At 49.8% G+C, this 24,606-nt stretch overlaps 1 protein-coding gene across 3 annotated transcripts; it reads right to left on the bottom strand.

The window, feature by feature from the left end:
• Nucleotides 1-506: 506 nt before the first annotated feature.
• On the bottom strand, nt 507-24,606 carry Med12 (mediator complex subunit 12). 3 transcript variants are annotated; one of them, XM_059250203.1, is made up of 46 exons: nt 24,333-24,606; nt 23,718-23,822; nt 23,324-23,515; nt 23,029-23,188; nt 22,432-22,613; nt 22,161-22,271; nt 21,795-22,049; nt 21,169-21,315; nt 20,749-20,848; nt 20,501-20,637; nt 20,147-20,278; nt 19,224-19,350; nt 17,957-18,186; nt 17,500-17,580; nt 17,216-17,386; nt 16,867-17,011; nt 16,650-16,700; nt 16,227-16,345; nt 15,909-16,052; nt 15,313-15,476; nt 14,962-15,093; nt 14,388-14,615; nt 14,095-14,239; nt 13,800-13,920; nt 13,267-13,368; nt 13,056-13,169; nt 12,617-12,792; nt 12,274-12,453; nt 11,001-11,072; nt 10,449-10,582; nt 10,159-10,320; nt 8,610-8,721; nt 8,356-8,445; nt 7,716-7,825; nt 7,432-7,567; nt 6,712-6,873; nt 4,997-5,374; nt 4,623-4,773; nt 4,282-4,487; nt 4,040-4,117; nt 3,888-3,942; nt 3,725-3,812; nt 1,809-2,061; nt 1,146-1,331; nt 886-967; nt 507-699 (listed from the first exon to the last, which is right to left on the bottom strand). In XM_059250203.1, the coding sequence occupies exons 1-46, from the start codon at nt 24,429-24,431 to the stop codon at nt 656-658; spliced, it is 6,549 nt and encodes a 2,182-aa protein (XP_059106186.1). In that variant the 5' UTR covers nt 24,432-24,606; the 3' UTR covers nt 507-655. The 3 variants fall into 3 exon arrangements, with proteins under 3 accessions (XP_059106186.1, XP_059106183.1, XP_059106184.1); XM_059250200.1 differs by having other exon boundaries at nt 1,146-1,334; nt 3,725-3,942; XM_059250201.1 differs by having other exon boundaries at nt 3,725-3,942; nt 4,040-4,114.

The raw sequence follows: 24,606 nt of genomic DNA, 5'->3' as shown, positions 1-24,606 counted from the left end.
CCTGGGTGTAGGATGGGGACCACGTGAGAAGAGAAAAGGAAAGCTAGGGTCTGGCATCTGCCCCTACTCTCGACTTGTTTGAGACCAAGTATGTGGGGTGTTGTGGAAGGATGACGGGCTTCCACTGATTTCTCTCCGGCCTAATGAACCCCCTCTTCTGGTGGTATGTCCCCAGTGGAAGCTGCACTGTAAAGAAACTGCACTGTTTGGTTGAGGAGGTTAGCTGCTCTGAAAGGACTGAGGACTTGGAGCTCACTGCAGGTTACTTTTGAGCAGGAAGAAAGGAGAACAGTTAGAATTCCAAACTGGAGAGGGTAGAGGGAGAGTGGGGGGATAACATGGAAGGTATGAAGGCTCTGAGTTGTTCATCCTTTCCCTGGCACTCTCAGAGGAGACCTCTCCATGTGCAGATTCACACACTTCTTTTGCAAAGAAGCTCTATGTATTGGGCGCAACAGCTCTGGGGTCTCTATATAAATAATATACAAAATCCAACAGTTCAATGCTTCACATTAACAAAAATACTAAAAATTCATTAAAAATGGAGCCTGAGGGAAGGACCCCAACCACTACTGGAGCTCGCCCAGGAAGGGGACTGAGAATTAAGCAGAAAGGCTGGGCCACATCCAGTGTACAAGCAGTTCCTCCAGGTGACTCAGTAGCGTCCAAATATGTTGGTACTGGGTTGTGGCTGGGTATCTGTGAAAAATGAGAGATTGTCAGGGATGGAAGACCAAGCAGGGCTCATATTCATGAGGAAGGGAAAGGGGGAAGGGGAGGGGACCTCCATAATCTGGGCCCGAAGCTAGCACCTCGGCCACCTCTTCCTACCCCATCCCCGCTTCTTCCCCAGGTTCTTCTTGGGAAGGAGGCAGGCAGGCTTACTGGAGAGCTGTTGTTGAAGCTGCCGGACCAAAGCTGCTGTCTGTTGCTGTTGCTGGGTCTGCTGAAGCCCCTGGCGCTGGAACTGGGTGGAAATGGAAAGTGGAACATAGACCTCCAACCTTCCCCCTCCTTCTTCACCCATACCCCTCCCCTAGTGTTGGGCCTGGCCCCCCAACACTACCCCATCACACACTGTTCCTTCCGAGCACAGGCTGCCTGTGTGCCCATCCTGTGCTGCCATCCCTGAGTCCAGCAGCTACCTGGGGCTGGGACTGGGGCTGGGGCTGGGGAGGAGCTGCCTGCGGCTGCTGCTGCTGCGGCTGCGGCTGCTGCTGGTGGGGCTGCTGGGGCTGCTGGGGCTGCGGCGGCTGCTGCGGCTGCGGCTGCTGCTGGGGCTGCTGTTGTGGCTGCTGCTGCTGCTGCTGCTGCTGCTGCTGCTGCTGCTGCTGCTATAAGCATACAAGAGAGAATTTTAAGGAGAGCAGGGGAGCTATGACTTTGTATTGAAAAGATGGGAGCAGGAAGGGGAAAGGGAGCTGGGGCCAAGGAACAGTGAGGGAACTCTGGGTCCACATCTGAAAGAAACCAAACAGTGTATTTGGCAGACAGTGTCCAACTTTCCCCTCACGATGATCCTCAGGAAATGAAAAGGAAGGGGAAAGGAAGCCACTTAAGCACCATGATCAAATCCAATATGGTGGTGTAGGCCTGTAATTCTAGCATTCAGGAAGCTTGAGGCAGGAAGGTTGCCATGAGTATGAGACCCTGCTGAAAGAAGGGTGCTGAAGAAACCAAAGAAAACATGACCCATTCTGCTGGGTGCTTAGCACATTACATCATGTTTCATCTTGGGGACAGTGTGGGAAGAATATGCCCTTTCCTTCTTGGGCTCCTAAGTCTCAGACACGATCCTGGGGCCTTACCCGTAGGATCTGCTGCTGCTGCTGCTGCCGAATGTGGTATTGCTGCTGCTGCTGCTGTTGTTGCTGCTGCTGCTGCTGCTGTTGTTGCTGCTGCTGCTGCTGCTGCTGCTGCTGTTGCTGCTGTTGCTGCTGCTGCTGTTGCTGCTGCTCAGGCAGGATGGAAGTTGAACGGACGCCTGCCTGGACACCCTGGGCACTCAATGGAGTCATAGTACCCATCATGGGTGTCTGCTGCAATGTCTGATGTGAAAACCTCCAAAGACAAGAGGTCCAGAGGTCAAAGCACAGGGCAGAGAAAGGGGGTGGTACAAACCCTGGGTCCCTGACCTGAAAGAAACTAACAAGTCATTGTATTCATTCCTCTTGGCACTAACTAGAGGAGCCCTTCTGGAGTCTGACAGATTTCTAGGTCAGGGAATAAAACACAAGACAATACTCCATTTTACTGTCTCATAACCTTAATGCTTAGGAATTTTTCGATTCTCTTTTAGCTATTTTTCTCTTATGAAAAACAGTCTACACACGAGAAGCATTCTATAAACACCTATCCAGGGTTTTGTGGTTGCTGTTGTGCCCCAGAAACACCCCCAGCTGTTCTGCTACTCCATATGCCCGATCTACCCAAATCTGCCCATCCCTGACAATCTGCAGCTGGGTTCCCTCGCCCATCTTCTCCCACCTTCCCTCCACTCTGTCCACTCATTCCACAGTGCTCTCTCGCCACGCCGAGTGCCTCCTATCAGTCTCCTGAGCAAAGCAGTCCTTTCTAGGGTTGTGTCTCAATGCTGAAGCTCACTGTTCAATGTCATATGTCTAACCTAGCCCCTGCTCCTTCCCTAGCCCAAGTTCCCCACACTTATGATCTGCTCCTTTCTGTCTCCAGACACTCAATCCAGTCCCCTGGTTTTACTCATGCTGCTTCCTCTGCCTGGAATGCCCTTCCTTTTCCCCTTCTCTACAAACCCCAATAGTAGCTATCCTTGGACGGCCACCTCGAATCCGTGAATCTTTCTCCAGTGACTCTCACCTACATCTTTTCTCAAGTCCCATTTTATTTCTTGGTACCCAACTGAACACCTGATCATGTCTTTGTACCATTCTCTAAACACTCTTCTGCATGGTTTCTTCTTCTGTATAAGACCTCTACTTCTCAACTCGGGTAAAACCTTTGTGGTGAGGAACCTTGTACCTTTCTTCCACTATCTTTCTTCACTCTAGTCCTAACATAACGTTGGCTACCCAGCAGGCAATTAATCAGGCCACTCTTATTCTGAATCCTAAGCTGCAGAGCCTCATGACAGTTACCCAGGTCTTAACTAAGAGTCAACTAAAATTAACCGTGAAACTCATTTGTTAGTCCATTCTAGAGTTCAACTGCTTTTTATTCCCTTCAGACGGGCATCTCATGTAGCTCAGGCTGGCCTCAAACTCATTATGTAGCCAAGGATGATCTTGAACTTCTGATCTTCCTCTTGAGTGTTGGTACTGCAGGTGTGCACCAACCCACCAGGTTTTATGTGGTGCTTGGGATCAAACTCGGGACTTGATGCATGCTAGGTAAGCATGCTATCAACTAAATCAAATCCTCAGCCCTAGAGTTAACTGTTTCATACTGGATTTAGGACTGCTTATTGTTTTACTATGTCTAAAAACCCTAGATCCCTTCTTGTCAAAGTTAGCTATATTTGTTTCTTCTCTCTGGTCCTCAAGGAAGTGCCAGGGTTGTAAATGTGAGACTCTTGGTCTCTAGGGTCTGCTCCAACTCAGGTTGGCTGTGGTAATGGTTATGTGACAAGATTAGTGTTCCTGATGTTTCCTAAAGTTCAGGTCCATCTACTACCGCGAGTACGGGATTTCCCCAGTCAGATGCTTGTTTATCCCTGTGTCCTTTCCCAGCTCACCACTGCTTTGGGTACCTTTGAGTGGAAGGCAGTCCGTGCCCATAGGTTGGGGCCTGCTGATGCACATAGCCACTGGGCCGCTGTTGCAGGTGGCGGGTAGGATCTACAAGAGTAGGATTGGTAGAAGGGTGGGTGCTCTGATAAGGCTGGCTGGAGTAGCTGGGGGGCACCATGGTACCTGCAGGGCCTGTGTGTTGCTGCAATCCCACATGAGAAACATAAGAAGTATAGCCCTGGAGGGAGGGATGAGAGAGAGAGTGAGTGTTGGGGCATGAGGGTGTACAGCGGCCTGCTACCCTCTCCCTGATGGTCATAGTCCCAGGCACTTACCTGGGAAGTCTGCAAACCATAGGAAGAACTAGGGGTCATCTGATGGACAGATGACTGTCCCAACATCCCCTGACTCTGCTAAAGGGAAAAAGGGGAAGTCAGATTCAGGAGATGCTTTCTGCCATGCCTCTCTTATGCCGCCTACCCATACTGCATGTTCTTGCGAAGGTCCCGAGTATCTCGTCAGGCCTGTGACCCACCAGAACCCTCTCCCTGACAGTCCTCCCTATTATCCCTCTCACTATCTTTGCCTGGAGCTGTTGGCGAAGGCGCTGTCCCTGGGGCACTGTGGGCTGCTGCTGCCGGTACACCGGGGTCTTATAAGATGAGGGCTCCAGGCCCATGACAGTAGTCATAGTTGTGGGCAGCACACCAGGGTAAGCTGGTCGAGTTGGCAGCTTCTGCATTGGTAATCGCACAGGGCGGTATGGGTCCACACGAGGGCCACCTGGAATGGAGAGCAAATTGACCTCTCTGGCATCCTCATCCCTTCAGCCTTTTTCAAAAACCGTTCCAGCCATCCACATCTCCCCTGGGGAGGGAGGAATGTTCAGCTCCACCATTCCTAGTGACTAGCACTTACCAGCAGGGAGTGGTTGATTCTGGGTATACAGGCCTAGGGAGTTCTGCCTATAGTTAAGGTGGGATATGGAACCAGGATTCGCATGGTGCAGAAGGTCTGGAGGTACCGTCACACCATAGGGACCGCTCCGACCTGGGCCTATGCCATAGTCCTGCGTGGGTACAGAGGACAAAGGTAAGTGGGTTCCAGCAGTTCTGGGTGGGGAGGTGGGAGAGGTGAGGGAGAAGGGCGTGAGAAGGAGTAGCACTGATACAGTCACTGTTATCACGATTCTACTGGCACCCCTTCCCCATGCACCCCACGCCTCCCTTAAACCAGGCACTTGAACTCCATGCTACACGTTGGGAGGAGGGTGGGTCAGGCTGGGGACTAGCCTCAGTCTTGGTGGCTGGCTGGCTGCGCTTTTTGCCCTTGGTGGACTTCTTCTTGCGCTCCTCGGTGCTGGGAGGAGCAGCCCCCGGTTTGTCAGTCTTGGGGGGCTCAGGAGCCTTTTTCTCAGGCTCCAGTAGGGCAGGGGCTGGTGGCTCCTCGTCTTCCGGGGGCAGCGGTAGTGGTTCCAGGTAGTAGGCTCTGGGCCGAGGCCGCAGGTGTGTGTGGTAGAGGAGCAGCCGTTGCTGTTCCTCCCCTCGGGCCACTCGGCGGTCCACTCGGACTGTGCCAAACCAGGCCCAGGACAGTGGTGCTGTGGACGGCTTCAAGCCCTCAAAAAGATCCCAGGGAGAGATCTTTTGTTTGGTGGAAACCTGTAGACCCTGTTCCAGAAAATGAGAAAGAGTAAGCTGCTGAGACTTGGAAAACAGGAGACAGGGCTTGAGAACTCTTAGAAGGGGGGGGAAACATCCGTTGACAGGTTTTCAAACAAGGGAAGAGATCGGGGACACGGTGAGAAGAGGAAAGACAAAGGCTGCCCCAGACGTATGCAGAAGGGACCAACTCTGCTGGGACAGAGTTGAACTGCAGGAGGAAGGTGTGAAGGAGAAAGGTGAGGCCAGGAGAGAAAGAGGTACAGAAGGGGCAGGCAGGGAACAGAGCCCATTGGGAGGAAGAAAGCTGACAGAAGATGAGAGGGCTAGAAAGAAGCCCCGCCCCAGGGGGAGGGGCAAAGGGGAAGGGAGAGGAGAAAAGGGGCAAGGAAAAACTAAAGACAGCAAAGAAAGGAGGCAGTGAGAGAGAGAGAGAGAGAGAGAAGGGGAAGGGGGGCGGGGGCAGGGAGGGCAGGAGGAGGACAGAACAGACTGATGAAGGAATCAAGAGACTGTGTACACTAAAGGCTTTCACTTTGCATTTTAAACTTGCATTCCCTTTTCTCCCTCTTACTTCTTTTTTTTTTTTTTTTTTTTTTTTTGGTTTTTCGAGACAGGGTTTCTCTGTGTAGCTTTGCGCCTTTCCTGGAACTCGCTTTGGAGACCAGGCTGGCCTCGAACTCACAGAGATCTGCCTGCCTCTGCCTCCCGAGTGCTGGGATTAAAGGCGTGTGCCACCACTGCCCGGCTCCCTCTTACTTCTATGCAGAGTAACATGGTTAATCAAGAAAACCCTGAAACTAAGGGCTGCATGGATGGCCAAGAGCCCTTGCTGCCCTTGTATAGGCCCAGGCTTGTTTCCCAGAATCCACATCGGGTGGCTCACAATCACTTAGAACTCCAGCTCCAGGGAATCCAACTTCGGACCTCCATGGGCACCTGCACACGTAAGTAACACACATACAGCCATGTACATCAACTTCTTTAACCCAAATATGGAAACTAACATGAAAAAGAGGGAAGCGGACTTGGGCAAATGAGAGACACAGAGAAAAGAGATGGGTGTCAGCAGAATGGTGAGAGGACCCAAACCAGGTGGGGCAGAGAGGGGGACAAGTGGGAGAGAGTCAGTGAGAGGCAGGCGGAAGTAAAGCAGAGTCCAAGAAAAGGGTGGGACTCCAAAGAAGGGAAAGCTAAGTGCTTTGCTTAAAGCCCCCGAGGGTTTGCACGTTTTACTGAGGCGAGCCCAACAGGCTCCTGAGCTTGGTGTGTTAGCTGGAATTGTGAGATGAGAAATTAACATGGGGTGCTGGGGGTAGAGGACATGGGAAGACCACAGAACATGCCTCCTTCTTGAAGATGGAATCGAAGCCAGCAATCTTGTTGCCCTTGGTGTCGATAAGGGAGCCCTGTGGCTCACAGGTAATGACGTCTCGGTTCTGCTTGGGGAGTGGCAACAGTTGGTGAACCTTCTCCAGACTGTCAGACTGGCGCTCTCCCAAGTCCTTCTGCAGGATCAGGGAGATAGGTCATGAGTTCAAAGATACAGAACAAGAGGGACAGGAAGTCTCAAGAGGTAGCACAGAACACAGTAAGTATAAAGAAGACACTCAGAGCTGGACATGGTGGTGCACATCTCTAATCCCAGCACTTGGGAGGCTGAGGCAAGAGTATTTTGAGTTTGAGGGTCAGCCTTAGCTATATAAAGAGCCACCCATCTCAAAAAACAAAAATAATCTCAGCACTCATACAGGTGAAGCAGGAGGATTGTTATGGGTTCAAGTGCAGTATGGGCTATGCAGTGAGTTACAGGACAACCTGGGCTACTAAATGAGATCCTGTCTTAAACCAAACAAACAAAAAGTGCAAATTAAAAAAAAAACAACGGCATTCAGTAAATCCCCAGTGCACAGATAAAAAAGAGCAGACAGGAAATAGGGGGGAAGAGGGCTCAGACCAAAACAAGTCATCTCACTCTCCACTCCCAGGCAGCACAGGAAAGGGTCAGGGTAGAAGGAGCCGAGTTTCCAGCACCCCGAAACCTTGTTCTTGACTCCCTTGCTCACCTGAAGCTTCTTCACCAAGTTCATATAGGCACGTTTGTTTTCCTCCATGCTGCCCTGCGAGATGCTAGACATGTCTGCAGCCAACGTTCCATTGATAAGCACACTCAGCATGTCCAACACAGTAGTGAAAAGCTCACTGTGGCAGGCAGGGAGAAAACCAGAAAAGCAAGAGATTAAGAAAAAAATGGCCCAAGAGGTCCCAGGCAGGAATGGAGTCAGGGGTTCCTGCAGCTGGTATATGGTAGGGACTCCAGGGCATGGCCTGCAGGGGTAGGGATGCTCACTTGTTACTCTGCATGTCCACAGTGCCACTGATGATGATCTCCAGGAGGAGCTGGGCCCACTCTGTAGTCTGCTGAGTACTACGCTGCACTGTGTCAAACATGCCCCCCACCTGCCAGGACCACAAATCAGCCAGATGGTTCAAGGAGATAAGTGTTTGAGAAAAGCTTAGGTTAGAATCTGGTTGGATAGGAGCTGAGACCCCTGAGGCCCTAGCCCATCATTTGTACTTATGATTAACTATTCAATCTTGGGTCAGTGGGGCTGAATTTGATATATCAGGATCTGTTTCCTTACTTATAAAGAGATGGGACCTGTACTAGACAAATTCCATAATTCCATTCACCATTCCAAAATACGTTTCTAGTATTTCTAGGGCTCAGCCAGAACATCAAATACTGAGGCAGGGTCCCTGCAAGGATACAGGGTATTCAGTCTATTGGATCCTGACCACAGGAATTCAGTTCCTCTAACCATTTTAAGGTCCTGCGTTCCTTAGGAAAGCAGGGTTCATACTGGAAGACCTGAAGGGAACCTAGGGCCTCCATTCTCAAACCTGTCCTCCCCAACCTGGGGCTTTTAAACTGTATTTCCAGCCCCCCCCCCCCGCCTTCTTCTTCCTTAGCCCAGATTCCCCTTTACCAGGTTGAGGCGCAGTTTGAGTGCCTCATGCATTAGCTGCTTTGGTTTGCAATCGTCCAAGTACTGGTTTTCTCGCCAGTTAATCACAATCTAGGATAGAAGCAAGTTTAACACGTGCTCAGGGATCTTCTCCTTTCTAGTCCAAGTCACCAAATGTTTTGATGAGGAAATAGTGAAGGGTCGAAGCACGGAGTTGCCTCTGAGGTGCGCCCTTCCCCACCCCGATGCCACCTCCATGGCCCAGACACCCGTACCTGGTGCACCTGGCTGTGGAGGGAGGCCAGGAGTCCCTCACGCTGCTCATCCTGTCCTTTCAGACATGTCAGCACCAGTGACAAGAAAGGCTGCTGGCTCAACAGGGACATGCTAAAGCCACGAGGAGGGGAGGGGCAGAGAGAGGAGACTGCGGCTCAAGCAACTTCCAGCTTTCTTGTCCCAGATTCTACTCTTAAAGCATTCTTTAACCATTTCATGTCTGTTTTCTATGTATTGATTTTATTTTGAGTGCATGCATGTGCACATGCCATGCTGCACAGTTGGAGGGCAAAGGAAAATCTGGTTCTCTTCTTCTGAGTTGGATTGAACTCAGGGCTGGCAGCAAGCATTTTTTACCCATGGAGCCATCTTGCTGAACCCTAGATTCTACCCCTAAGATGTGACCTCCTGCTTAGCCATGCCACTCAGCTCTTGACTTGCACTTTCTTTTTTTTCCCTTTCTTCCTTCCTTCCTTCCTTCCTTCCTTCCTTCCTTCCTTCCTTCCTTCCTTCCTTCCTTCCTTCCTCCCTTCCTGTTGTGGAATATTAGTTGAAGATGTGTTACACTTGTTTATGCTGTGGAACATTTGTTTACTGATGCAAAGATGTGTCGCACTCTTTTATGTTGCATTTGTTTAACTCTGTGAAGCTGTGTTACTGTGCCTGTCTAAAACACCTGATGGTCTAATAAAGAACTGAACGGCCAATAGCAAGGCAGGAGAAAGGACAGATGGGGCTGGCAGGCAGAGAGAAGAAATAGGAGGAGAAGATGAGGAAGTGAGAGAGAAGGACTTCAGGGGCCAGCCACCCAGCTACTCAGGAAGCCACAGAGTAAGAAGTAAAGAAAGGTATTTAGAAATAGAGAAAGATAAAAGCCCAGAGGCAAAAGATAGACAGGATAATTTAAGTTAAGAAAAGCTGGCTAGGGGCTGGAGAGATGGCTCAACGGTTAAGAGCACTGACTGCTCTTCCAGAGGACCAGGGTTCAGTTCCCAGCACCCACACGGCAGCTCACAGCGGTCTGTAACTCCAAGATCTGACACCCTCACACAAACATGCATGCAGGCAAAACACCAATGCACATAAAATAAAAATAAATCATTAAAAAAATTTAAAAGAGGAAAGCTGGCTAGAAACAAGCAACGCTAAGAAGTAAGAATAAACCTCTGTGTGATTTATTTGGGAGCTGGGTGGTGAACCCTCCAAAGAGTAAGAGGCAAAGAGCCAAAAGAGTAAGAGTGAAAAACAACCAACTACATCTTCCTTCCTTTCTTGTTCTGTTTGTTTTGTTTTGTTTGAACAGGATCTCTCTATGTAGCCCTGGCTATCCTAGAACTCACTCTGTAGCCTGGTCTTGAACTCACAAAGATCCGTCTGCCTCTGCCTCACAAGTGCTGAGATTAAAGACGTGTGCTACCACACCACACCCGACTGCCACTTTCTCCTGAGGCCTATTCTCTACCCTGAGCCCCGAAGTTTATTCTTCCCTGGGCCTGCAGCCTCCTCTCCTTTCTACTCTTGAGTCCTTACCCACAGAAGCCCTTTTACCTCTTCTGTTTTTGTCGATCTCGTTCTTTTCGCGAAGAGGAACCCAGATGCTGACCCTTCTCCAATTCCTCCCCAGCAGCTTTTAATACGTGGCCCTGGACTGAGGTGGGCAGTTTGGCAATGAGAGGAGCTACCAGCCACACCCCAGAACGCTCTAGAGAGCTAGAAGACAGAGGACATGGGTTTCAGGGGAGCCAGGGAGACAAGGTTGAACAATCTATCATTTATTTTCCCTGCGTGCATGTCCAGCATCACCATTTCGAGACAAATCCTAACATGTTTCTCCCCACCTGAGCACAGGTTTGGTCTTGCTGCTGCTGGGCATGTTGCTTGCTGCACTTCCAGAAGATGACCCTGTCTCTGCTGACTGTTGGAAAACCTCAATTGTGGCTTTGGCAATGTTCTCCAAGAGGGAGTTCATCTCCTGGGGAGGATAAAGGGTAGACCGAGTGCTAACTAGGCAGCTAGCAGTGCAAGGAAACGGGAGCTATGGGAGATGAGGCTGAAGGAGAGCATCGTGGAGGTCGGCAGTAGGACAGAACCGTCAGAAGCTGCACCCTCCTGCACCTCTGTGTTTGTACAGTGTCCCGCTGTCCTCTCCTTACAACCCTCCTTACAGCTGAGCCACAGAAGTAGGCTCTACTGCTACCATAGCCACACCATACTCTCAAGCCATTTCCCTTATCAACAGCTCCACTCATCTGCCACTCTCACATCCTCTCTTATCTCTTTCAGTCAGAAGCTTGAGGGTAGGGCCTCAGTTCTTCTATGATGGCTGATATCCCTGACCTGGGGAACTGGAAGTGGGCCTGGGAAAGGGAGGGCCTGGGAACATTACTTACATTGTTGGGGGTCTGCTTGATCATCAGCTGTAGCTCCAAGGACGACTGGCGCATGGTCCATTGGTCCAAGTTCTGATGGTTAAAAACCCCATTCCCAAACTAGTCACCATTGTGTCAGCCTTAGCTACCTCCTGTTTTATGGCTAATTCCTAATCCCCCAGAACAGATTCTTAGAAGTTGGAAAGAGACCTCTATGTCCCTCTCTGTAGTAAAGACTACATTTAGATAATAATCCAAAGTCACCGAAAACTAGTACATTTTACATATGGTTGAAAAATTATTCCATGCCGGCAGTGGTGGCGCACGCCTTTAATTCCAGCATTAGGGAGGCAGAGGCAGGCGGATCTCTGTGAGTTTGAGGCCGGCCTGGGCTAGAGTGATTTCCAGGAAAGGTGCCAAAGCTATACAGAGAAACCCTATCTCAAATAAAAAAAGAAAAAGAAAAAAGAAAAAAGATTCCATATCCCCCTAGACTCCTGTTCCAGTGCCTCACAAATTTCTGCTCCACGCCTCACCTTTAAATGCCTAAAGTTAAGGTTGAACCCTGGCTCTGTTGCTTCAGCTGCTCAAAGTCCCCCCACAGGGCCTTTACAGGACACTCTTTCAAAGTCCTAAGAGACTGGAAATTACTGTTAGGTAATCTCCCTCTGGTATTATCTCCTCCAGGCTACACAGACCTCATTCCTTTAGTTCTCCACGGCCTGATTTTTCCACCCCCCAGTCAGCCATATGTCTGAAGCAAGCAGTACGATAAGGTGAAAGGGCACAGGCACACCTGGGTCCTCAGACTGGCCCTAAACTTCCTTGGACAAGTTAAATAGCCTCACAAGCCTCAGTTTCCTCACTGGTCAAATAAGGATATTCCTATTCACTGCACGAGGTCATAAAGATTAAAAAAAATTAAAATGAATGCACAATGCCATGCACATAAGTACCTGTGCATGAAGTACATTTTCAACCATAGTAGCTATTACCATTCACTTACTGAATCACAACCCAAGTGCCATATATGCAAAGCAGGATCTGGGCCTCCCAGAGGCAATTCTTCCCATGAGCTATACTCACTGCACACAGTTGTGCAGCCACCTAACTGCCTAACTCTCGAGTCTAGACCAGACCACTAGATCTGCTCTTTAAGCCCATGCTAGAGCTATTTTTCTTGCTACCTTCCTCCTGCATGCTTCTTCACCTCCCTGCTTACTGAACAGTTAGTTCCCACTGCTTCCAGGTAGGGTCCTGCTGCTTCTCCCAGCAACCCAGCACCTTGGCCTACCTTGAGAATACGCTTAATGCGCTGCCGCTGGGGGTTTTCTCCATCTTCATTGTCCAGCAGGCGATGTGGGTAGCAGATGAGCTGCATGAGGCGCTGGGCCTGGGCACTACTCAACACAGGGTCTTGTAGATCATTGCTATCCTCACACAGTGACTTAAGGCAACGTTCTCCTACCCATTCCTAAGGAGACTGATAATTAGAAGACTGCAGGCAACCTGGGGAGTCGTGCCAGGGGCAGGTAAAGGACCCAATGTATAGCAGGGAGGCAGTGTGGTCATGGGCTAGAAACAAGACTATATTACACAGAAGCATTTAGGTGGTGTAGGGGGAAGGTGAGACTGACCTGTTGGCAGATGCTTCGCAGCACGTACTTGGCATAGACATCCAGACTTGCTGTCTCCACAGAGATGTTGCGGCCACCCTGCCTCCGACCACCACTACCACCTCCTCCCTCCTCTTCTGGGAGTTCTTCTGTTCCTCCCGTCACAGTGAAGCCTGACCCTTTCAGCTCCGCATCCCCTGTGGTTCATGGGTGGGAGATAGGGAGGGCAGAGTGCGATCAGAACACTGTGTGGAGACCTGCCCTGGCCCACAGAGGCAGAAATTCCCCAAACACTGCCCTCTGAAACAGAAATATACAGAACTATATTTCTTTCTCTCCCCCTCTCTCCAAAGGTCAGAGAGACCACCTTTGGGAGGGAGAAAGACTGTCCCTGTAGTTTTGCTGGCACTCCACCCTATACACACTTCTGGCACGTCTCTCGTCCTACCCCCTTGCATACCGAGTACAAACACAGCCTTGAGAACAGCAAACACAGCTCCATCCACGATGCGGTTCTGGGAGGCAGCCAGCAGGTGGCGGTCACAGGAGGACCGGATTCCAACGGTAGGTTTGTCTGCAAGGGAGCCCGAGTAAGGGAAGCAAAAGTAAAAGCAGTGGGTTGGGAGGGCCACAGTTTCTATAGCTGCCTGGCTCCAATCAGAGTCACTTACTTCCATCAGATTGGCAAGGATTGAGTTGTGGTGTCTTGAACAGGTGGAGGAGGATGCGGCACGTAAGCCGGGCCCCTGGCTCAGAATCCTGCTCGCTACAAGCTAAAAGGAAGACAGAGCAGATCTGAAAAGAAGGAAGCCAAACTCTCTGCATGTGTGTATGTGTGCTGGGAGGAGGGGGATTAAGGGGGGATACAAATGAGGTGAAAGGGGAAGAGACAAGGAAATCCTGAAGGAGAAGTGGAGCACAGAAATGGTACACAGCTGAAGGGTACAACCCAAAAAGGGCGATAGGCTGGGCTCAAGCATGACGGAGGTATTGGGTTCCATCCCCAGATATACACACACAGTGCGGAGCTGTTTTCAGGGCTGCGATTTCAAAATAGGCCCTTGGAGCCTTTCAGCCTGGACTGCAACAAAGCACTGGCCTGGGAACTGCAGCAGGGTGTTCCACAGTAAGAGGATGGCTCTGGAGTCCACATTAGCACATGGAGGAGAGCTGACATTCTAGGGGTTATGGACTGGGACTTTACCGGCATTGAGGAGGGAAGGGATGGCGGCGCAGCGAATCAGGTCTTCCAGGAGCAAACACTGTCGGGCAATGAGGATGGCAACAAAAGTAGCCAGGGAATCATGAAAAGACAAGTCACTGACCTGAAAAAAGCAGACGGACACACACTGTGACTCAGTGTGGAGGGAGGAGACCTAGCCAGTGCGCCATGCCTCCAGTCTACTCAACCCTGACCCTCTATGGTCCTGAATGTGGCCAGATGTCCATCAAATAGGTAACTGTCTCATTCTCCAGCAAGACCCCACCCAAAAGCTTACGTCTACATTGCACAGGAGATCGTTGAAACCACAAGTGCCATTGTTAGAGGAGCAGCACAAGGCCTTAAGTACTCCTAACCACTCCGCACTCAGTGACTTGCAATAGCCGGTCAGCTCCGCACACAGGATTGCGATGTCATTTACCCTGGGGAGAAGTACGAAAGCCCTCAGACTCAGAGCTTTCTGTCTCTGCCCCAGTAACAATGAAAGGTACAGCATCTCTCAGGTAAGCCATCCCTCCCAACGTCAGGTGGAGGCATGATGCCCATTCTTCAACTCAGCATGCCCCATACCTATCAGGATCATGATGCCCCACACAGACGTGCATAAGAGCATTGCAGACAAAGCTGTAGCGGTTAGCAGGGTTCTCACTAAGACTCTTGCCTAGCCCCGTGTAGGTGAAAGTGTGAGCAGCAGGGTTCTCCAGAGTGTCAATCATGAACTCCGGTGCCCAGCGCATATTGGATTCTGATGGCTCCACGTTGCAGTAGATGGTGTTTTTCACTTTTGAGCAAAAGTCACTGCAGGGGTAGAGAAAAAAACAGCAATACTGAAGGAGGTCTGGTAGGGTACAGGGATGGGCAGGAAAGGGGAGAAAAGAAAAAGGAGTGAAGGATGGAGGACCTTGGGAGAAGAAAAAGGGAGCTGGGCCACAGCAGACATGGCAGGAAGGGAACCACATGTGATTAAGAAAGAGTGGCCTGTGAAGGCAAGGAGGAAGAAGGTTCACTTTCAGCAAAGTAGTAACAGGTAAAGGACATAGTCCGTTAAGTGATTGATCCCGCACAGACAGCTGGGTGCTGAGGTGTGCGGTAATGGGAAGGACGTAGAACTAGCCCCATTCTCTTACCCCTTCACCTCTCTTACCTGAAGAGCTCCCCAAATTTGCTCTTTAAATGGCTACAGGAAGTATACAGATCATAGAGATAAGCAAGGATACAGCGCTCTGCAGAGGAGCCATCTGAACGGTTCATTCCATGCTTCACTACGCCACAGAGCCTGTCACAGAAGCAGGGTAGGGAGAATCAATAGGAAGTCTACAGGGCCCAGGGCACAAAGGCCTTGGAAGCAAATTCAAGTGTCTCGGTGAAGCTATTCCTACCCCTCCCTTCGTAGCAGACTCTGCCCACTCTGTGGACGCACATGTCCTTCCTAGGCCATTTCTAACCGGCATTCACTAGACCCTGCACATTTCAGTTACTGTGAAGCCCTGCTTACCCCTCAAACACTTGTGCCATCTGGTCCTGGTTGAGGATGAGACAGGCGTGATAGTGTCGAAGGACAGCCACGATACATAAGCATAAGCTGGTTGTGTAGCTGCCCACCAGATCAGATGATTTGAGAAGGAGCTCGGCCTCAACCACACTCAGCTCATTCAGCAGCTATCAGAGAAATGGAGGTGGAACGTGAGGCCCCTTTCATTGTACATAACCCCACTTTCTGTGAGGCACTTGACATGGCCAAGCCTGAGCCCCTTCCTGCTGGAGCCACTTCAGCAGCAAAGGGTCAGGTTACCACGTACCAGTGTCCTGCAATCTACCAGCAGTATCTCTAAGCAGTCACCAGGACAGCATGCTATAAACTCCACAGGGGGAGGATGGTCTGTACCCAAAGCTCTAATCTGTCTCTTGGGCCTCCCCAGGGAGCACTTAAGTCTCTATTCCGGCGGTCTTAGCTCATGTTCCACTCCCACTGTGCTAGTCTTTCGGCCATCCAAATAGCCTGGGAAACTGGCTGAAGCGTCTACTCTTGTCTTCATGACCCTATATAGCATGAATTCCTTCTTCCGCCCTTATCTGCCCCAACTTCCCCACCTGAATGGCAAAGTCGATGAGGCCACTGATGCTCAGTGAATATTCCATGAGGTCGAAGATGAACTGCACATGCTGCACCAGAGGCAAGTGGTATGACATGCCAAGGGCAAAGCTCGTGATCTGCTCCAGAACATTCCGGGAGACCTGATAAGGGCAGTGCGAGTGAGACGGGAATGGAAGGAAAGATCTAGGGAAGCAGGAAAGGATGATGGCGGAAGGGGATGAGACCAGCAGGCTTAGCCTGCTTAGTGGGGGGAAGATAAAACGAAAACAGGACAGGAGCCAGAATGTGGGAAGGGGGCTGACTTAGGCCCACACCTGAGCCGTGACCTGGTGTTGGTCATAATGAGAAAGGTGCTGGAACTTAGCAAAAATATCTTCAGCAGTGGGGAAGGCTTCCGGCCGGTTGCGGCGCCGCTTCTGCCCATCTTCCCCACCTGAGGGGACAGTTGAAAGCAATGAGTCAGGACAATAAAGAAAACTAGTTGACTAGGGATCAGGGATCGGGTAGGGGTGTGGAGAAGGGACTATGGTAGGGACGGAGGAGGGGAAAAGGGGAGGGGAGGAAGAAAAAAGAAGGGAAGGGTGGTCAAGGAAGGGCTGGGGTAGGGATAAATGGGACAATGAAGCACAGGTTTGAAGGACCACAGACTATGTGGACCTCAGAGGAATTGTGTACAGGGAGGTGCTAGGTTAAGGAGGGGGAAGGGGAAGGGCAGTAAGGGGCTTACTGTGAGGTACCTAAGAATGTCAGGTCTCCAGGATTCAGAGGCACAATAGGAGCAAGCTGGTCTGTAGAGGGGGGAATGAGGGGCAAGTTTCAAAAGGACTAGAGCTCTCAGGAGACTCCAAGAGACAGGACATTGGGACATGACTGGGGAGCTCCCTACACTGGGCATGGGAAGACTGACTAGGGCATTCCTTGGGGAGACTTCTGTTTAAGGAGCCTCAAACCCACCAGTTTCTGCTGTCCCCTTGCGGTTCAGAACCTTCAGGATATCCTTGGTAATCTTCTTGATGGCATGGCGGGCATCATCTCGCTGCTTCCCCACCCCAAACAGTACGACCAACCGCTGATTGCACTCATGACTGCACGACTCCTCCTGCATCCCAGCAGCACCATCAGACTCCATCACAGGCCTCTTGCCCTCCTCTTAAGAGCATGCTTTGTGTCTCTCAACACTCCCATGTTCAAGCCCCTTCTCAAACACACCCACACCCATGGGAACAGGTCTAGCCCCTCGGCAAATTCCTTGTATGAAAATCTGGGCTCAAAACAGGCCATCACAATTGTTGGAGAACAGTACCTGTGGGATTGGAAAGTGTGTGGCATACTGCACATGTCGTGGCTGGTCATAAAGAATCCCAAGTGTCCCCTCGATCTTCTCTTTGGGTGGGGGTTTCACTTCCTTTTCGACATCTGGTTTCTCAGGGGATGGGCTTCCCTTCCCCTCACAAGGCATAGTAGGGGAGAATAGCTAAGAGGGTGAGAGGGCAGAACATTCAGGAGAAGCAAGAGGCATAAAGAAGTTCCAAAAGGAGGCTTAAGGGAGAACCAAGGTGCTGCATTCGTCCAGGCTCATGATCTTACTGAGAAATCGGGTTTCTCCATGTCTTCAAAGAGCACACTGGAACTAGGGTCGATGTCCATAGATTCAGAGAGCCCTGGATCCTGCAGGCAACAACAAAGCAAGAGTTGCCTTAGTCCCAGGGGTTACTTCCCCGATGTCCAGGAAAGTTCACTGAGAAATGGATCAAGGGGGCATGAAGAAAGCCCAAGTTCTGGATTCAAACCTTGTGCAGTTACTTAACCAGTAAGTAAAGCCTCAGTTTCCATCAGCTTTAAATGCAAGGCAGGAGTACCTCACAGACCTTTTGTGCAGACCAAGTGAAAACTGACATGAGACTATTCTATAAACCACAAAACGCTGAGAAAATACCATTTTGGGTAAAAAGAGATGCTCAGAGGCTTCCAGAAGCTCACCTCACCTCCAGAAGTGAAAATGGGAGTGTCAAAAGTAATTAAGTGCAGCGAAAAGGACACACACCTCTAGCTTGCTACTGCTGCTGCCTTCAGCCTCCTTGCGCTCTGGGTCATCTGCAGGATCATCAAAGGGGGAGGGAGGCCGAGGACCAGGGGTTCCAAATGCAAGATCCCCCCGAGAGATGAGAGTGCAAGTGTACATATTATGGGAGAAAACATCGTGTCGGATCAGTTCACAGAACAGCAGTACTAAGTTAAAGAATTCCACTCGCTCACTCTCACTTCGGGGATCAGCTAGAAAAAGGGAATGAGGAAAGAGAAGTTAAGCAGAACACAGACAGGACAAAAAGCGATAGGGACACATCTCAGTAATGGTGCTCTTAGAATACTGCAGACATCGAGACATCCCTGAGGCAGTAACAGAAAACACATCGAAAGAAAAACCCAGACACTGCCTAGAGATACAAAGTATGGTTGGTGGGGCCGGAAAAATGCCTCAGCAGTTAAGAGCATTCATTGGCTGTTCTTCCAGAGGGTCTGGGATTTGATTCCCAGCACCCACATGGCAGCTCACAATTGTCTATAAACTTCAGTTCCAGGGCATCTGAAGCCCTCCACTGGCCTCTGTGGGCACCAGACATACACGTGGTGCACAGACATACATGTAGGAAAAATACCCATACACAAATATTTTTAAAAGGATGATTGGCTACACCACTTAATGCTATCCATCACCACCTCAAAACAAACAAGTATCCTCGTTCCTGTATATATAGTAAAAATGCTTTGCTCAAAAGTTCTTGTGTTTATTCTCTGCATTTCTCTATTCAACTAAAATTGTGAGACCATCAAGGAGTAGAAGTACACCTAAAATTAATTCTGCACAGAGCCCAAGACAGAAATATAGACCAGAAGGTCCTTTCTTGTTTGTTTGTTTGTTTGTTTTTTCGAGACAGGGTTTCTTCTTTGTGTAGCCTTAGCTGTCCTGGAACTAGTTCTATAGACAAGACTGGCCTTGAACTCACAGAGATCCATCTGCCTCTGCCTCCTGAGTGCTGGGATTAAAGGCGTGTGCCACCACTGCCTGGCTTTTGTTTTGGTTTGTTTTTCGAGACAGGGTTTCTCTGTGTAACAGCCCTGACTGTCCTGGAACTCGCTTTGTCTTCCAGGCTGGTCACGAACACAAAGATCTGCCTGCCTCTGCCTCTTGACTGCTGGGATTAAAGGCGTGCACCACCACCGCCACCCGATGAACAGAAGGTCTTTTATGCTTTCTGATGACTGAATCTAGGCAAAGTAACTTATAACTAGGAGATTATAGGAGTCCATACTCAGCACGGGAGCCTGTGTATCCAGAAACTGCAGGAGGACATCCTGGAAAATAGGTGCACTAGGAGCGGAAAGGGAACCAGAGGCGACGGACCCCTTCTCATCAGCTGCTTCGGATTCTCCACAACGCTGCAAGAAGACAGAACAAGCTGAGGAGTGACTTTCCCTGCTTCTTCCCTCTTCAATATGTAACCTTGGAAGTGTCACCTGTCTTGCCTCCATCCCACACTTTTCACTTCCTTTGCCACCTCCCGACTATAGCCCTGATCTCTTCTCTAACCTATTAATCCATCAGCTCCTTTCTATTTGTGCCTTTTGTCCTTAACATTCCCGGTAAGTTCTCTACCACTCTTCTCTACTTATTTGCTTATTTGGTTTTGTAAGGCAAGGTCTCACTATGCAGCTCTGGATGGTCTGGAAGTCACTATGTAGACCAGGCTAGTCTCAAACTCATATAAAGATCATTCTGCCTTTGCCTCCCAATTGAGTGCTGGATAAAAGTCATGTATCACCATGCCTAGCATTTTTTAAAAACTGTTTTTGAGACAGAACCTCTCTACGTGGTCATAGCTGTTCTACAATGCAAAAGGTAGACCAGGTTGGCCTCAAACTCAGAGATCTGCATTCCTCAGGATCCTGGGTGCTGGGATTAAAGGTATGCACTACCATGCTCAGCTTTTTTTAAACTTTCTAGACAGTCTCTCTGGCTAGTCCTGGTTGGCTTTGTAACCATGATCCTCCCGTATATGCCCTTCAAGTGCTGGAGTTACAGGTATGTGTCAAGACAAGAGCTCTCTGTGGTTTCTTTCCAATCCCTCAGGTCCAGTCCCAATTCCACTACTACCTCAATCACTCACTCCAATATGTCCAAACCCAGTTAGATTCTTTCCATTGGGCAACTCACTCCCTTTTCTTAGCCTCTAACCTCAGCCTCAATTTCGGCTTGTCTCTTCTCCAGGAGCTTGGCTACTACCATAGCACGATGCCGACCAGATCGCTTGCAGCTAACAGCCCATTCACATAATAATGATACCACAGCATCATCATCTGAAGAAATCTGTAACCAAAGGATTTAATGAGGATGAGTAAGGGAAGATTGGAGACAAAAGAACTGAGTTCCTCTTTATTCAAGAATAGACCCCACCTAAAAATATCCTGGGCCCAGGATCCAGGAAGATCAGCACTTCAGGAATCTCCTGCTTTCAGTGAGTTATTAACCTTACCCTTAGACTGTTTCTCCTGCAATGTTTTTGCTCTTTCTGTTTCTCTTCTTACTCACCTCATGACCATCCTTACTAGGCCCCAATCCAAAGATTCGATTACAAAGGGAGTCAAGAGAATTACTAAAGTCAGAGCGCTCAAAACTATGGCTGTCCAGCACTTCTAAAGTATGGAGCACCCGTCCAATGGTAAAACCTGAGGATAAACAGTAAAGGGGACTTAACTAGAGCTTGAATGCATTCAGATCCTCACATATCTATGAACCCATCACCCATCCTTTCTTAGCTTCTGCCCTCTGACACGCACCTGCAGTAGCTTCCTGGCACTTGTCAAAAGACCAGCGCACCTCAACTGCTTGTCCCCGCTCCTTGATCTGCTGTTCAATCTCTCGCAATTTTGCACGGACCTGCAATTTTTTTTTTAAAAAAAAACCTTTAAGGAAACACCCGGATACATAAAATGCTAAAGGAAGAATAGCCAAAAGCTGGGCATGGTAGTATATGCCTGCCTGTAATCTAGCACTTGGGAGGCAGAGGCAGAAGGATCACCACTAAGTTTGAGGCCTGCCTGGTCAACTTTCAGGTCAGCGAAGGCTACTTAGCAAGATTCTGTCTCAAAAACAAAACAAAAACATAAAACAGTAGCAGACTTCAAATCACTGTTTCTGGAAAAATAATTTGGCATCACATCTCAACTCTGAAGTACCAAGGTAGTTTTTAAACTTACCTGCTGAGTGAAGGCACTGTTACCCTCTGGCATGGGCAAGTTGGAAGGAGCAATAGGCAGGTGGTCAAGTGGTGAGCCAGTCTTAATTCGGCTATCAGTCAATGAGTAGTGCCAAACTAGGGCACTAGGACAACACAGAAGGATGGTCTGCCAGGCAAATAGATAAATCAAACCCAATTGTCATGGCTACCTCTCTAGAATCCCCACGGCAGAGGCACCTCCCTTCCATGTGAATTAGGGTTACTATGACGGAGTCTTTGGGGCAAGTATCATTCCTGATCTCCCTCCTCCTTACCTTCCTATTATTTTTATAGTATTTTCTGACAAGGTTTCATTTGGCTATACAGCTAAAGCTAACTTTAATTTAACTTTACAATCCTCCTGCCTCTTCTTTCCAAGTTCTGGGACGATGACCCAGATTCTCAGGTACTTTCCTAAGAAGCCTTGGGCCTCCTTAGTCTGGGAGAGAATGTCCAAACCCTCTAAAAGGGAACATCCTATTCCAGAGAACCACTAACCCCTGAACAGGTACTCAGTGCCTGCTCCCACCTCTGAGTTGGACTCACCCCCATTCTCCAGGATGAGCAGTCAGTTCTTTACACTTTCTTGGGCCCTCTAGTACCTACCTGAAGGATACAGCTGAGGCCAAAAACCAGGGGCCGGTGCTGAGGGCACATAAGCAGGTCACTAAAGGGAGTCGAGGGTGTACTGCTACTTGGGGGTTGAGGCGCAGGGGTAGTGGGCAGAGAGCTTGTCGACTGAGCAGACATAACATGGGACGAGTGGCCGCTCACGCCATCCAGCTGCAGAGCCAGTCTTCGGGTACAGAAGTAGGCAAGGCGGCGGGACAGATAGGCCGACTGCACAAATTCCCCTGAGTACTGCCAAGACATGACCAACAGAGCCCCTAGTTGTCTCCAAGAGATGCTGCCCTGATGTCTAATTCTTCCTCAGTTCCCCTCAAACACTCCCTCCCTAGGTCTAGGTCTTACTCGAAGCAGTAGAGGAAGCAGCAATTTAAGCAATTCATCCTCTCCAGGGCGTATTTTCTCGAAACACTCAAGCACCCAAGTCAGGAACTCATGTCTGTCCAGCATTCCATCCTATGGATAGCAGGGAACTATTAGAGGTAAGGCAGATAAAGTAAATGGATGGATGAAGAGAGCCGCAGCAGGGGCAAGGCAACAGGCAAATTCCATTCTATACCGACAGCACAGGAGAAGGTGTAACTCAATGCCACGTGCAACATGCCCTTGCTCCTACCTGAAACATGAACATGGCGAGCTTCTCATTGTAGTCCCACTGCCTGATTGCCACCTCTACATCATGGGGCAAGGGTCCTATGGTAGAACCACAGCCTCCACCTCCTGCAGGCCCTGGCCGATAATATTCAGCCATCTTCTGTAGCTGTTCCCATAGGTACTTTGTGATGATCTGAGTCCATTCTAAAGAAAATATGGAAAGGGAGCTATTTAATACTATTCTTAGGCTTCGAATACTTTGTATCTCCTACCTCCACCCACAATCTCCACAGTTCTGAGCGCCACCTCCTTAAAGCAAGTAATCATTATGTCCACTGAAGTCCCAAAGAATCCTCTGTCTACTCTCTTGGCATTTACCACTTTCTATATTTAAGTACACTACATATGCCTTCGCATCTCCACTAAGTTCCAAAGAGCAGAGATTATATGCTGGTCATCTTTACAGCCCAGTACCTGAACACAGCAGATAAGCAAGTGACTCCATTCTTACCAACTGAGTGAGTGCAAAACTCAGGCAGAAGCAAGGAATACAGATTAGGAAGAAGAATTTCCCCAAGGCTCTGTCAAGGCGTGGTACACCAGGTGTGCAGTCACTTACCGGTGAAGGGGTCAGCAGTATTTTTCTTCTTAACCTTCGTCTCAGACATTGCTGCGTAGTAGGCACAGGTCATCTTAATGAGCCAAGCAGCCCGCATCACAGGCACTGTGTATTTGGCTAAGTACCCAAACACTTCTTCCTTCTTACTGAAAATGGGGACCTGGATAGACATCATCACAAACAGCAAGGTCTCTATTACCCCTGGAGCTGATACCATGTAGCTTCATCTCAGGATATAGGTAGCTACCTGACACATTCCCCACCTCGACCTTAAGAACAGGAAACAGTACCTCACCTTTTTGGCTAGGTGTGTGAGTGGTTTGGTGCCAGCCAGGTCAGTGAACCAGGTATTAATAGCACTCTGAGAACGGGCAGTCACCAGCCAGAAGTTGTCCTTCTGGTTCATTAGGGACTTTCTGCGACCAGTATCAGAGAGAGTATTGCAGCGTAACTTCTCGGCAATAATGCTGCTGAAGTTGGAGCTGATCTAAAGGAAGAAAAGTATACCTCAGGGTAGTAAGAAGTGGTAGACAGGTGGTCCTGCTTTTCATGTGAAACCGCCAACGTGGTAGCACTGGGTTATGAACTCTGCCATTTAGGTTATCCCTTTTAAGTTTTCCCAACCCAGAGCCTTTGCTCCTTCTCAGATCCTTCCAGCCTTTTCCTTCAGCCTGGCAGGGTTGTCTCACCTTGGCAGGATTGAAGTTGACGTTCTTGGCACTGCCATGTTCATCCCCAGAGACAGCAGGCTGGTTATTGAAACCTTGTTTTACATTCAAAGCCGTCAGTTCATCCTGAGGCAGAAAAACAGCATTTTAGCTCACCCCCATTCGCCTTGTAGAAGAGGTTGTTAGAAAGGTTAAAAAGCAAGGTAACAAGGGAGAAAGGGAGGAGGAGGATTCCGAGTAAAAGAGGTTGTTATTTAAAGCCCAGCCCTTATGTTCATTTGGACCCCACCCTCACCCCCACAGTCAATGAGATTCCCACATTCCTCAGAGCGACCTCAACATCACTCTTCCCTTGCAGGCACCTCACCAAGCTGGCCCTAACAACTTTCTGAGGTTTGTGTGTGAGCGCCCGCGTGAGTGTGGAGGGGGGCACCTCTGGCATGGCTCGTGAGCCATTGCCTGCTCATCAACCGGAACTGCCGGCAGACCCTACTCTCCGGCACCAGTCCACTCTACTCTTCACCCTTTTGGGACTTTTGCTCTCACCTCATCGCCCCGCCCCCCCTTCCCTCAACTGTCTCTTCCAATACTAATCACCTGCCCGGACCCCGCGGGAACCGGGATTTGTGAACGCACCTCCTTCTGTTTGGGATCTTGAGGGTACACATCGGGAGGCCCCAGCCGTAGCCGCTTCAGGGGTCGGTGCTCGTAGCTCAAGATCCCGAAAGCCGCCATCTTGCCCAGCCCGTACCGCCGGAGGCGCCTGCAGGGCCAGGCGAGGTGGGGAGCGAAGGGGCGGAGGGCCGAGGACGGGAGGGAACGCGGGGACAGCCAGCCGGGCGGCGGTTGAGAGGACTTAGGCCGAGAGAAGGGGGGTGGCGGAGGCGGGGCACGTTAGAAACTCTCGATT

The sequence above is a fragment of the Peromyscus eremicus genome, chromosome X (genome assembly GCF_949786415.1).
Source record: "Peromyscus eremicus chromosome X, PerEre_H2_v1, whole genome shotgun sequence".
Classification (NCBI taxonomy): domain Eukaryota; kingdom Metazoa; phylum Chordata; class Mammalia; order Rodentia; family Cricetidae; genus Peromyscus; species Peromyscus eremicus.
Note: the sequence above shows the minus strand (reverse complement) of the source record. Positions and strands in the feature narration are given on the sequence as shown.

What these genes read in the sequence shown, in the direction of transcription:
- Med12 (XM_059250200.1), bottom strand. Translation starts at nt 24,431, where the DNA reads ATGGCGGCTTTCGGGATCTTGAGCTACGAGCACCGACCCCTGAAGCGG. An exon ending in TCAACTTCAATCCTGCCAAG is followed by an intron (nt 23,516 to 23,717) that starts GTGAGACAACCC and finishes TTCTTCCTTTAG; the next exon opens with ATCAGCTCCAACTTCAGCAG. An exon ending in AACAGCTCCAGGCAAAGATA is followed by an intron (nt 4,118 to 4,281) that starts GTGAGAGGGATA and finishes TTTTCCCTTTAG; the next exon opens with CAGAGTCAGGGGATGTTGGG.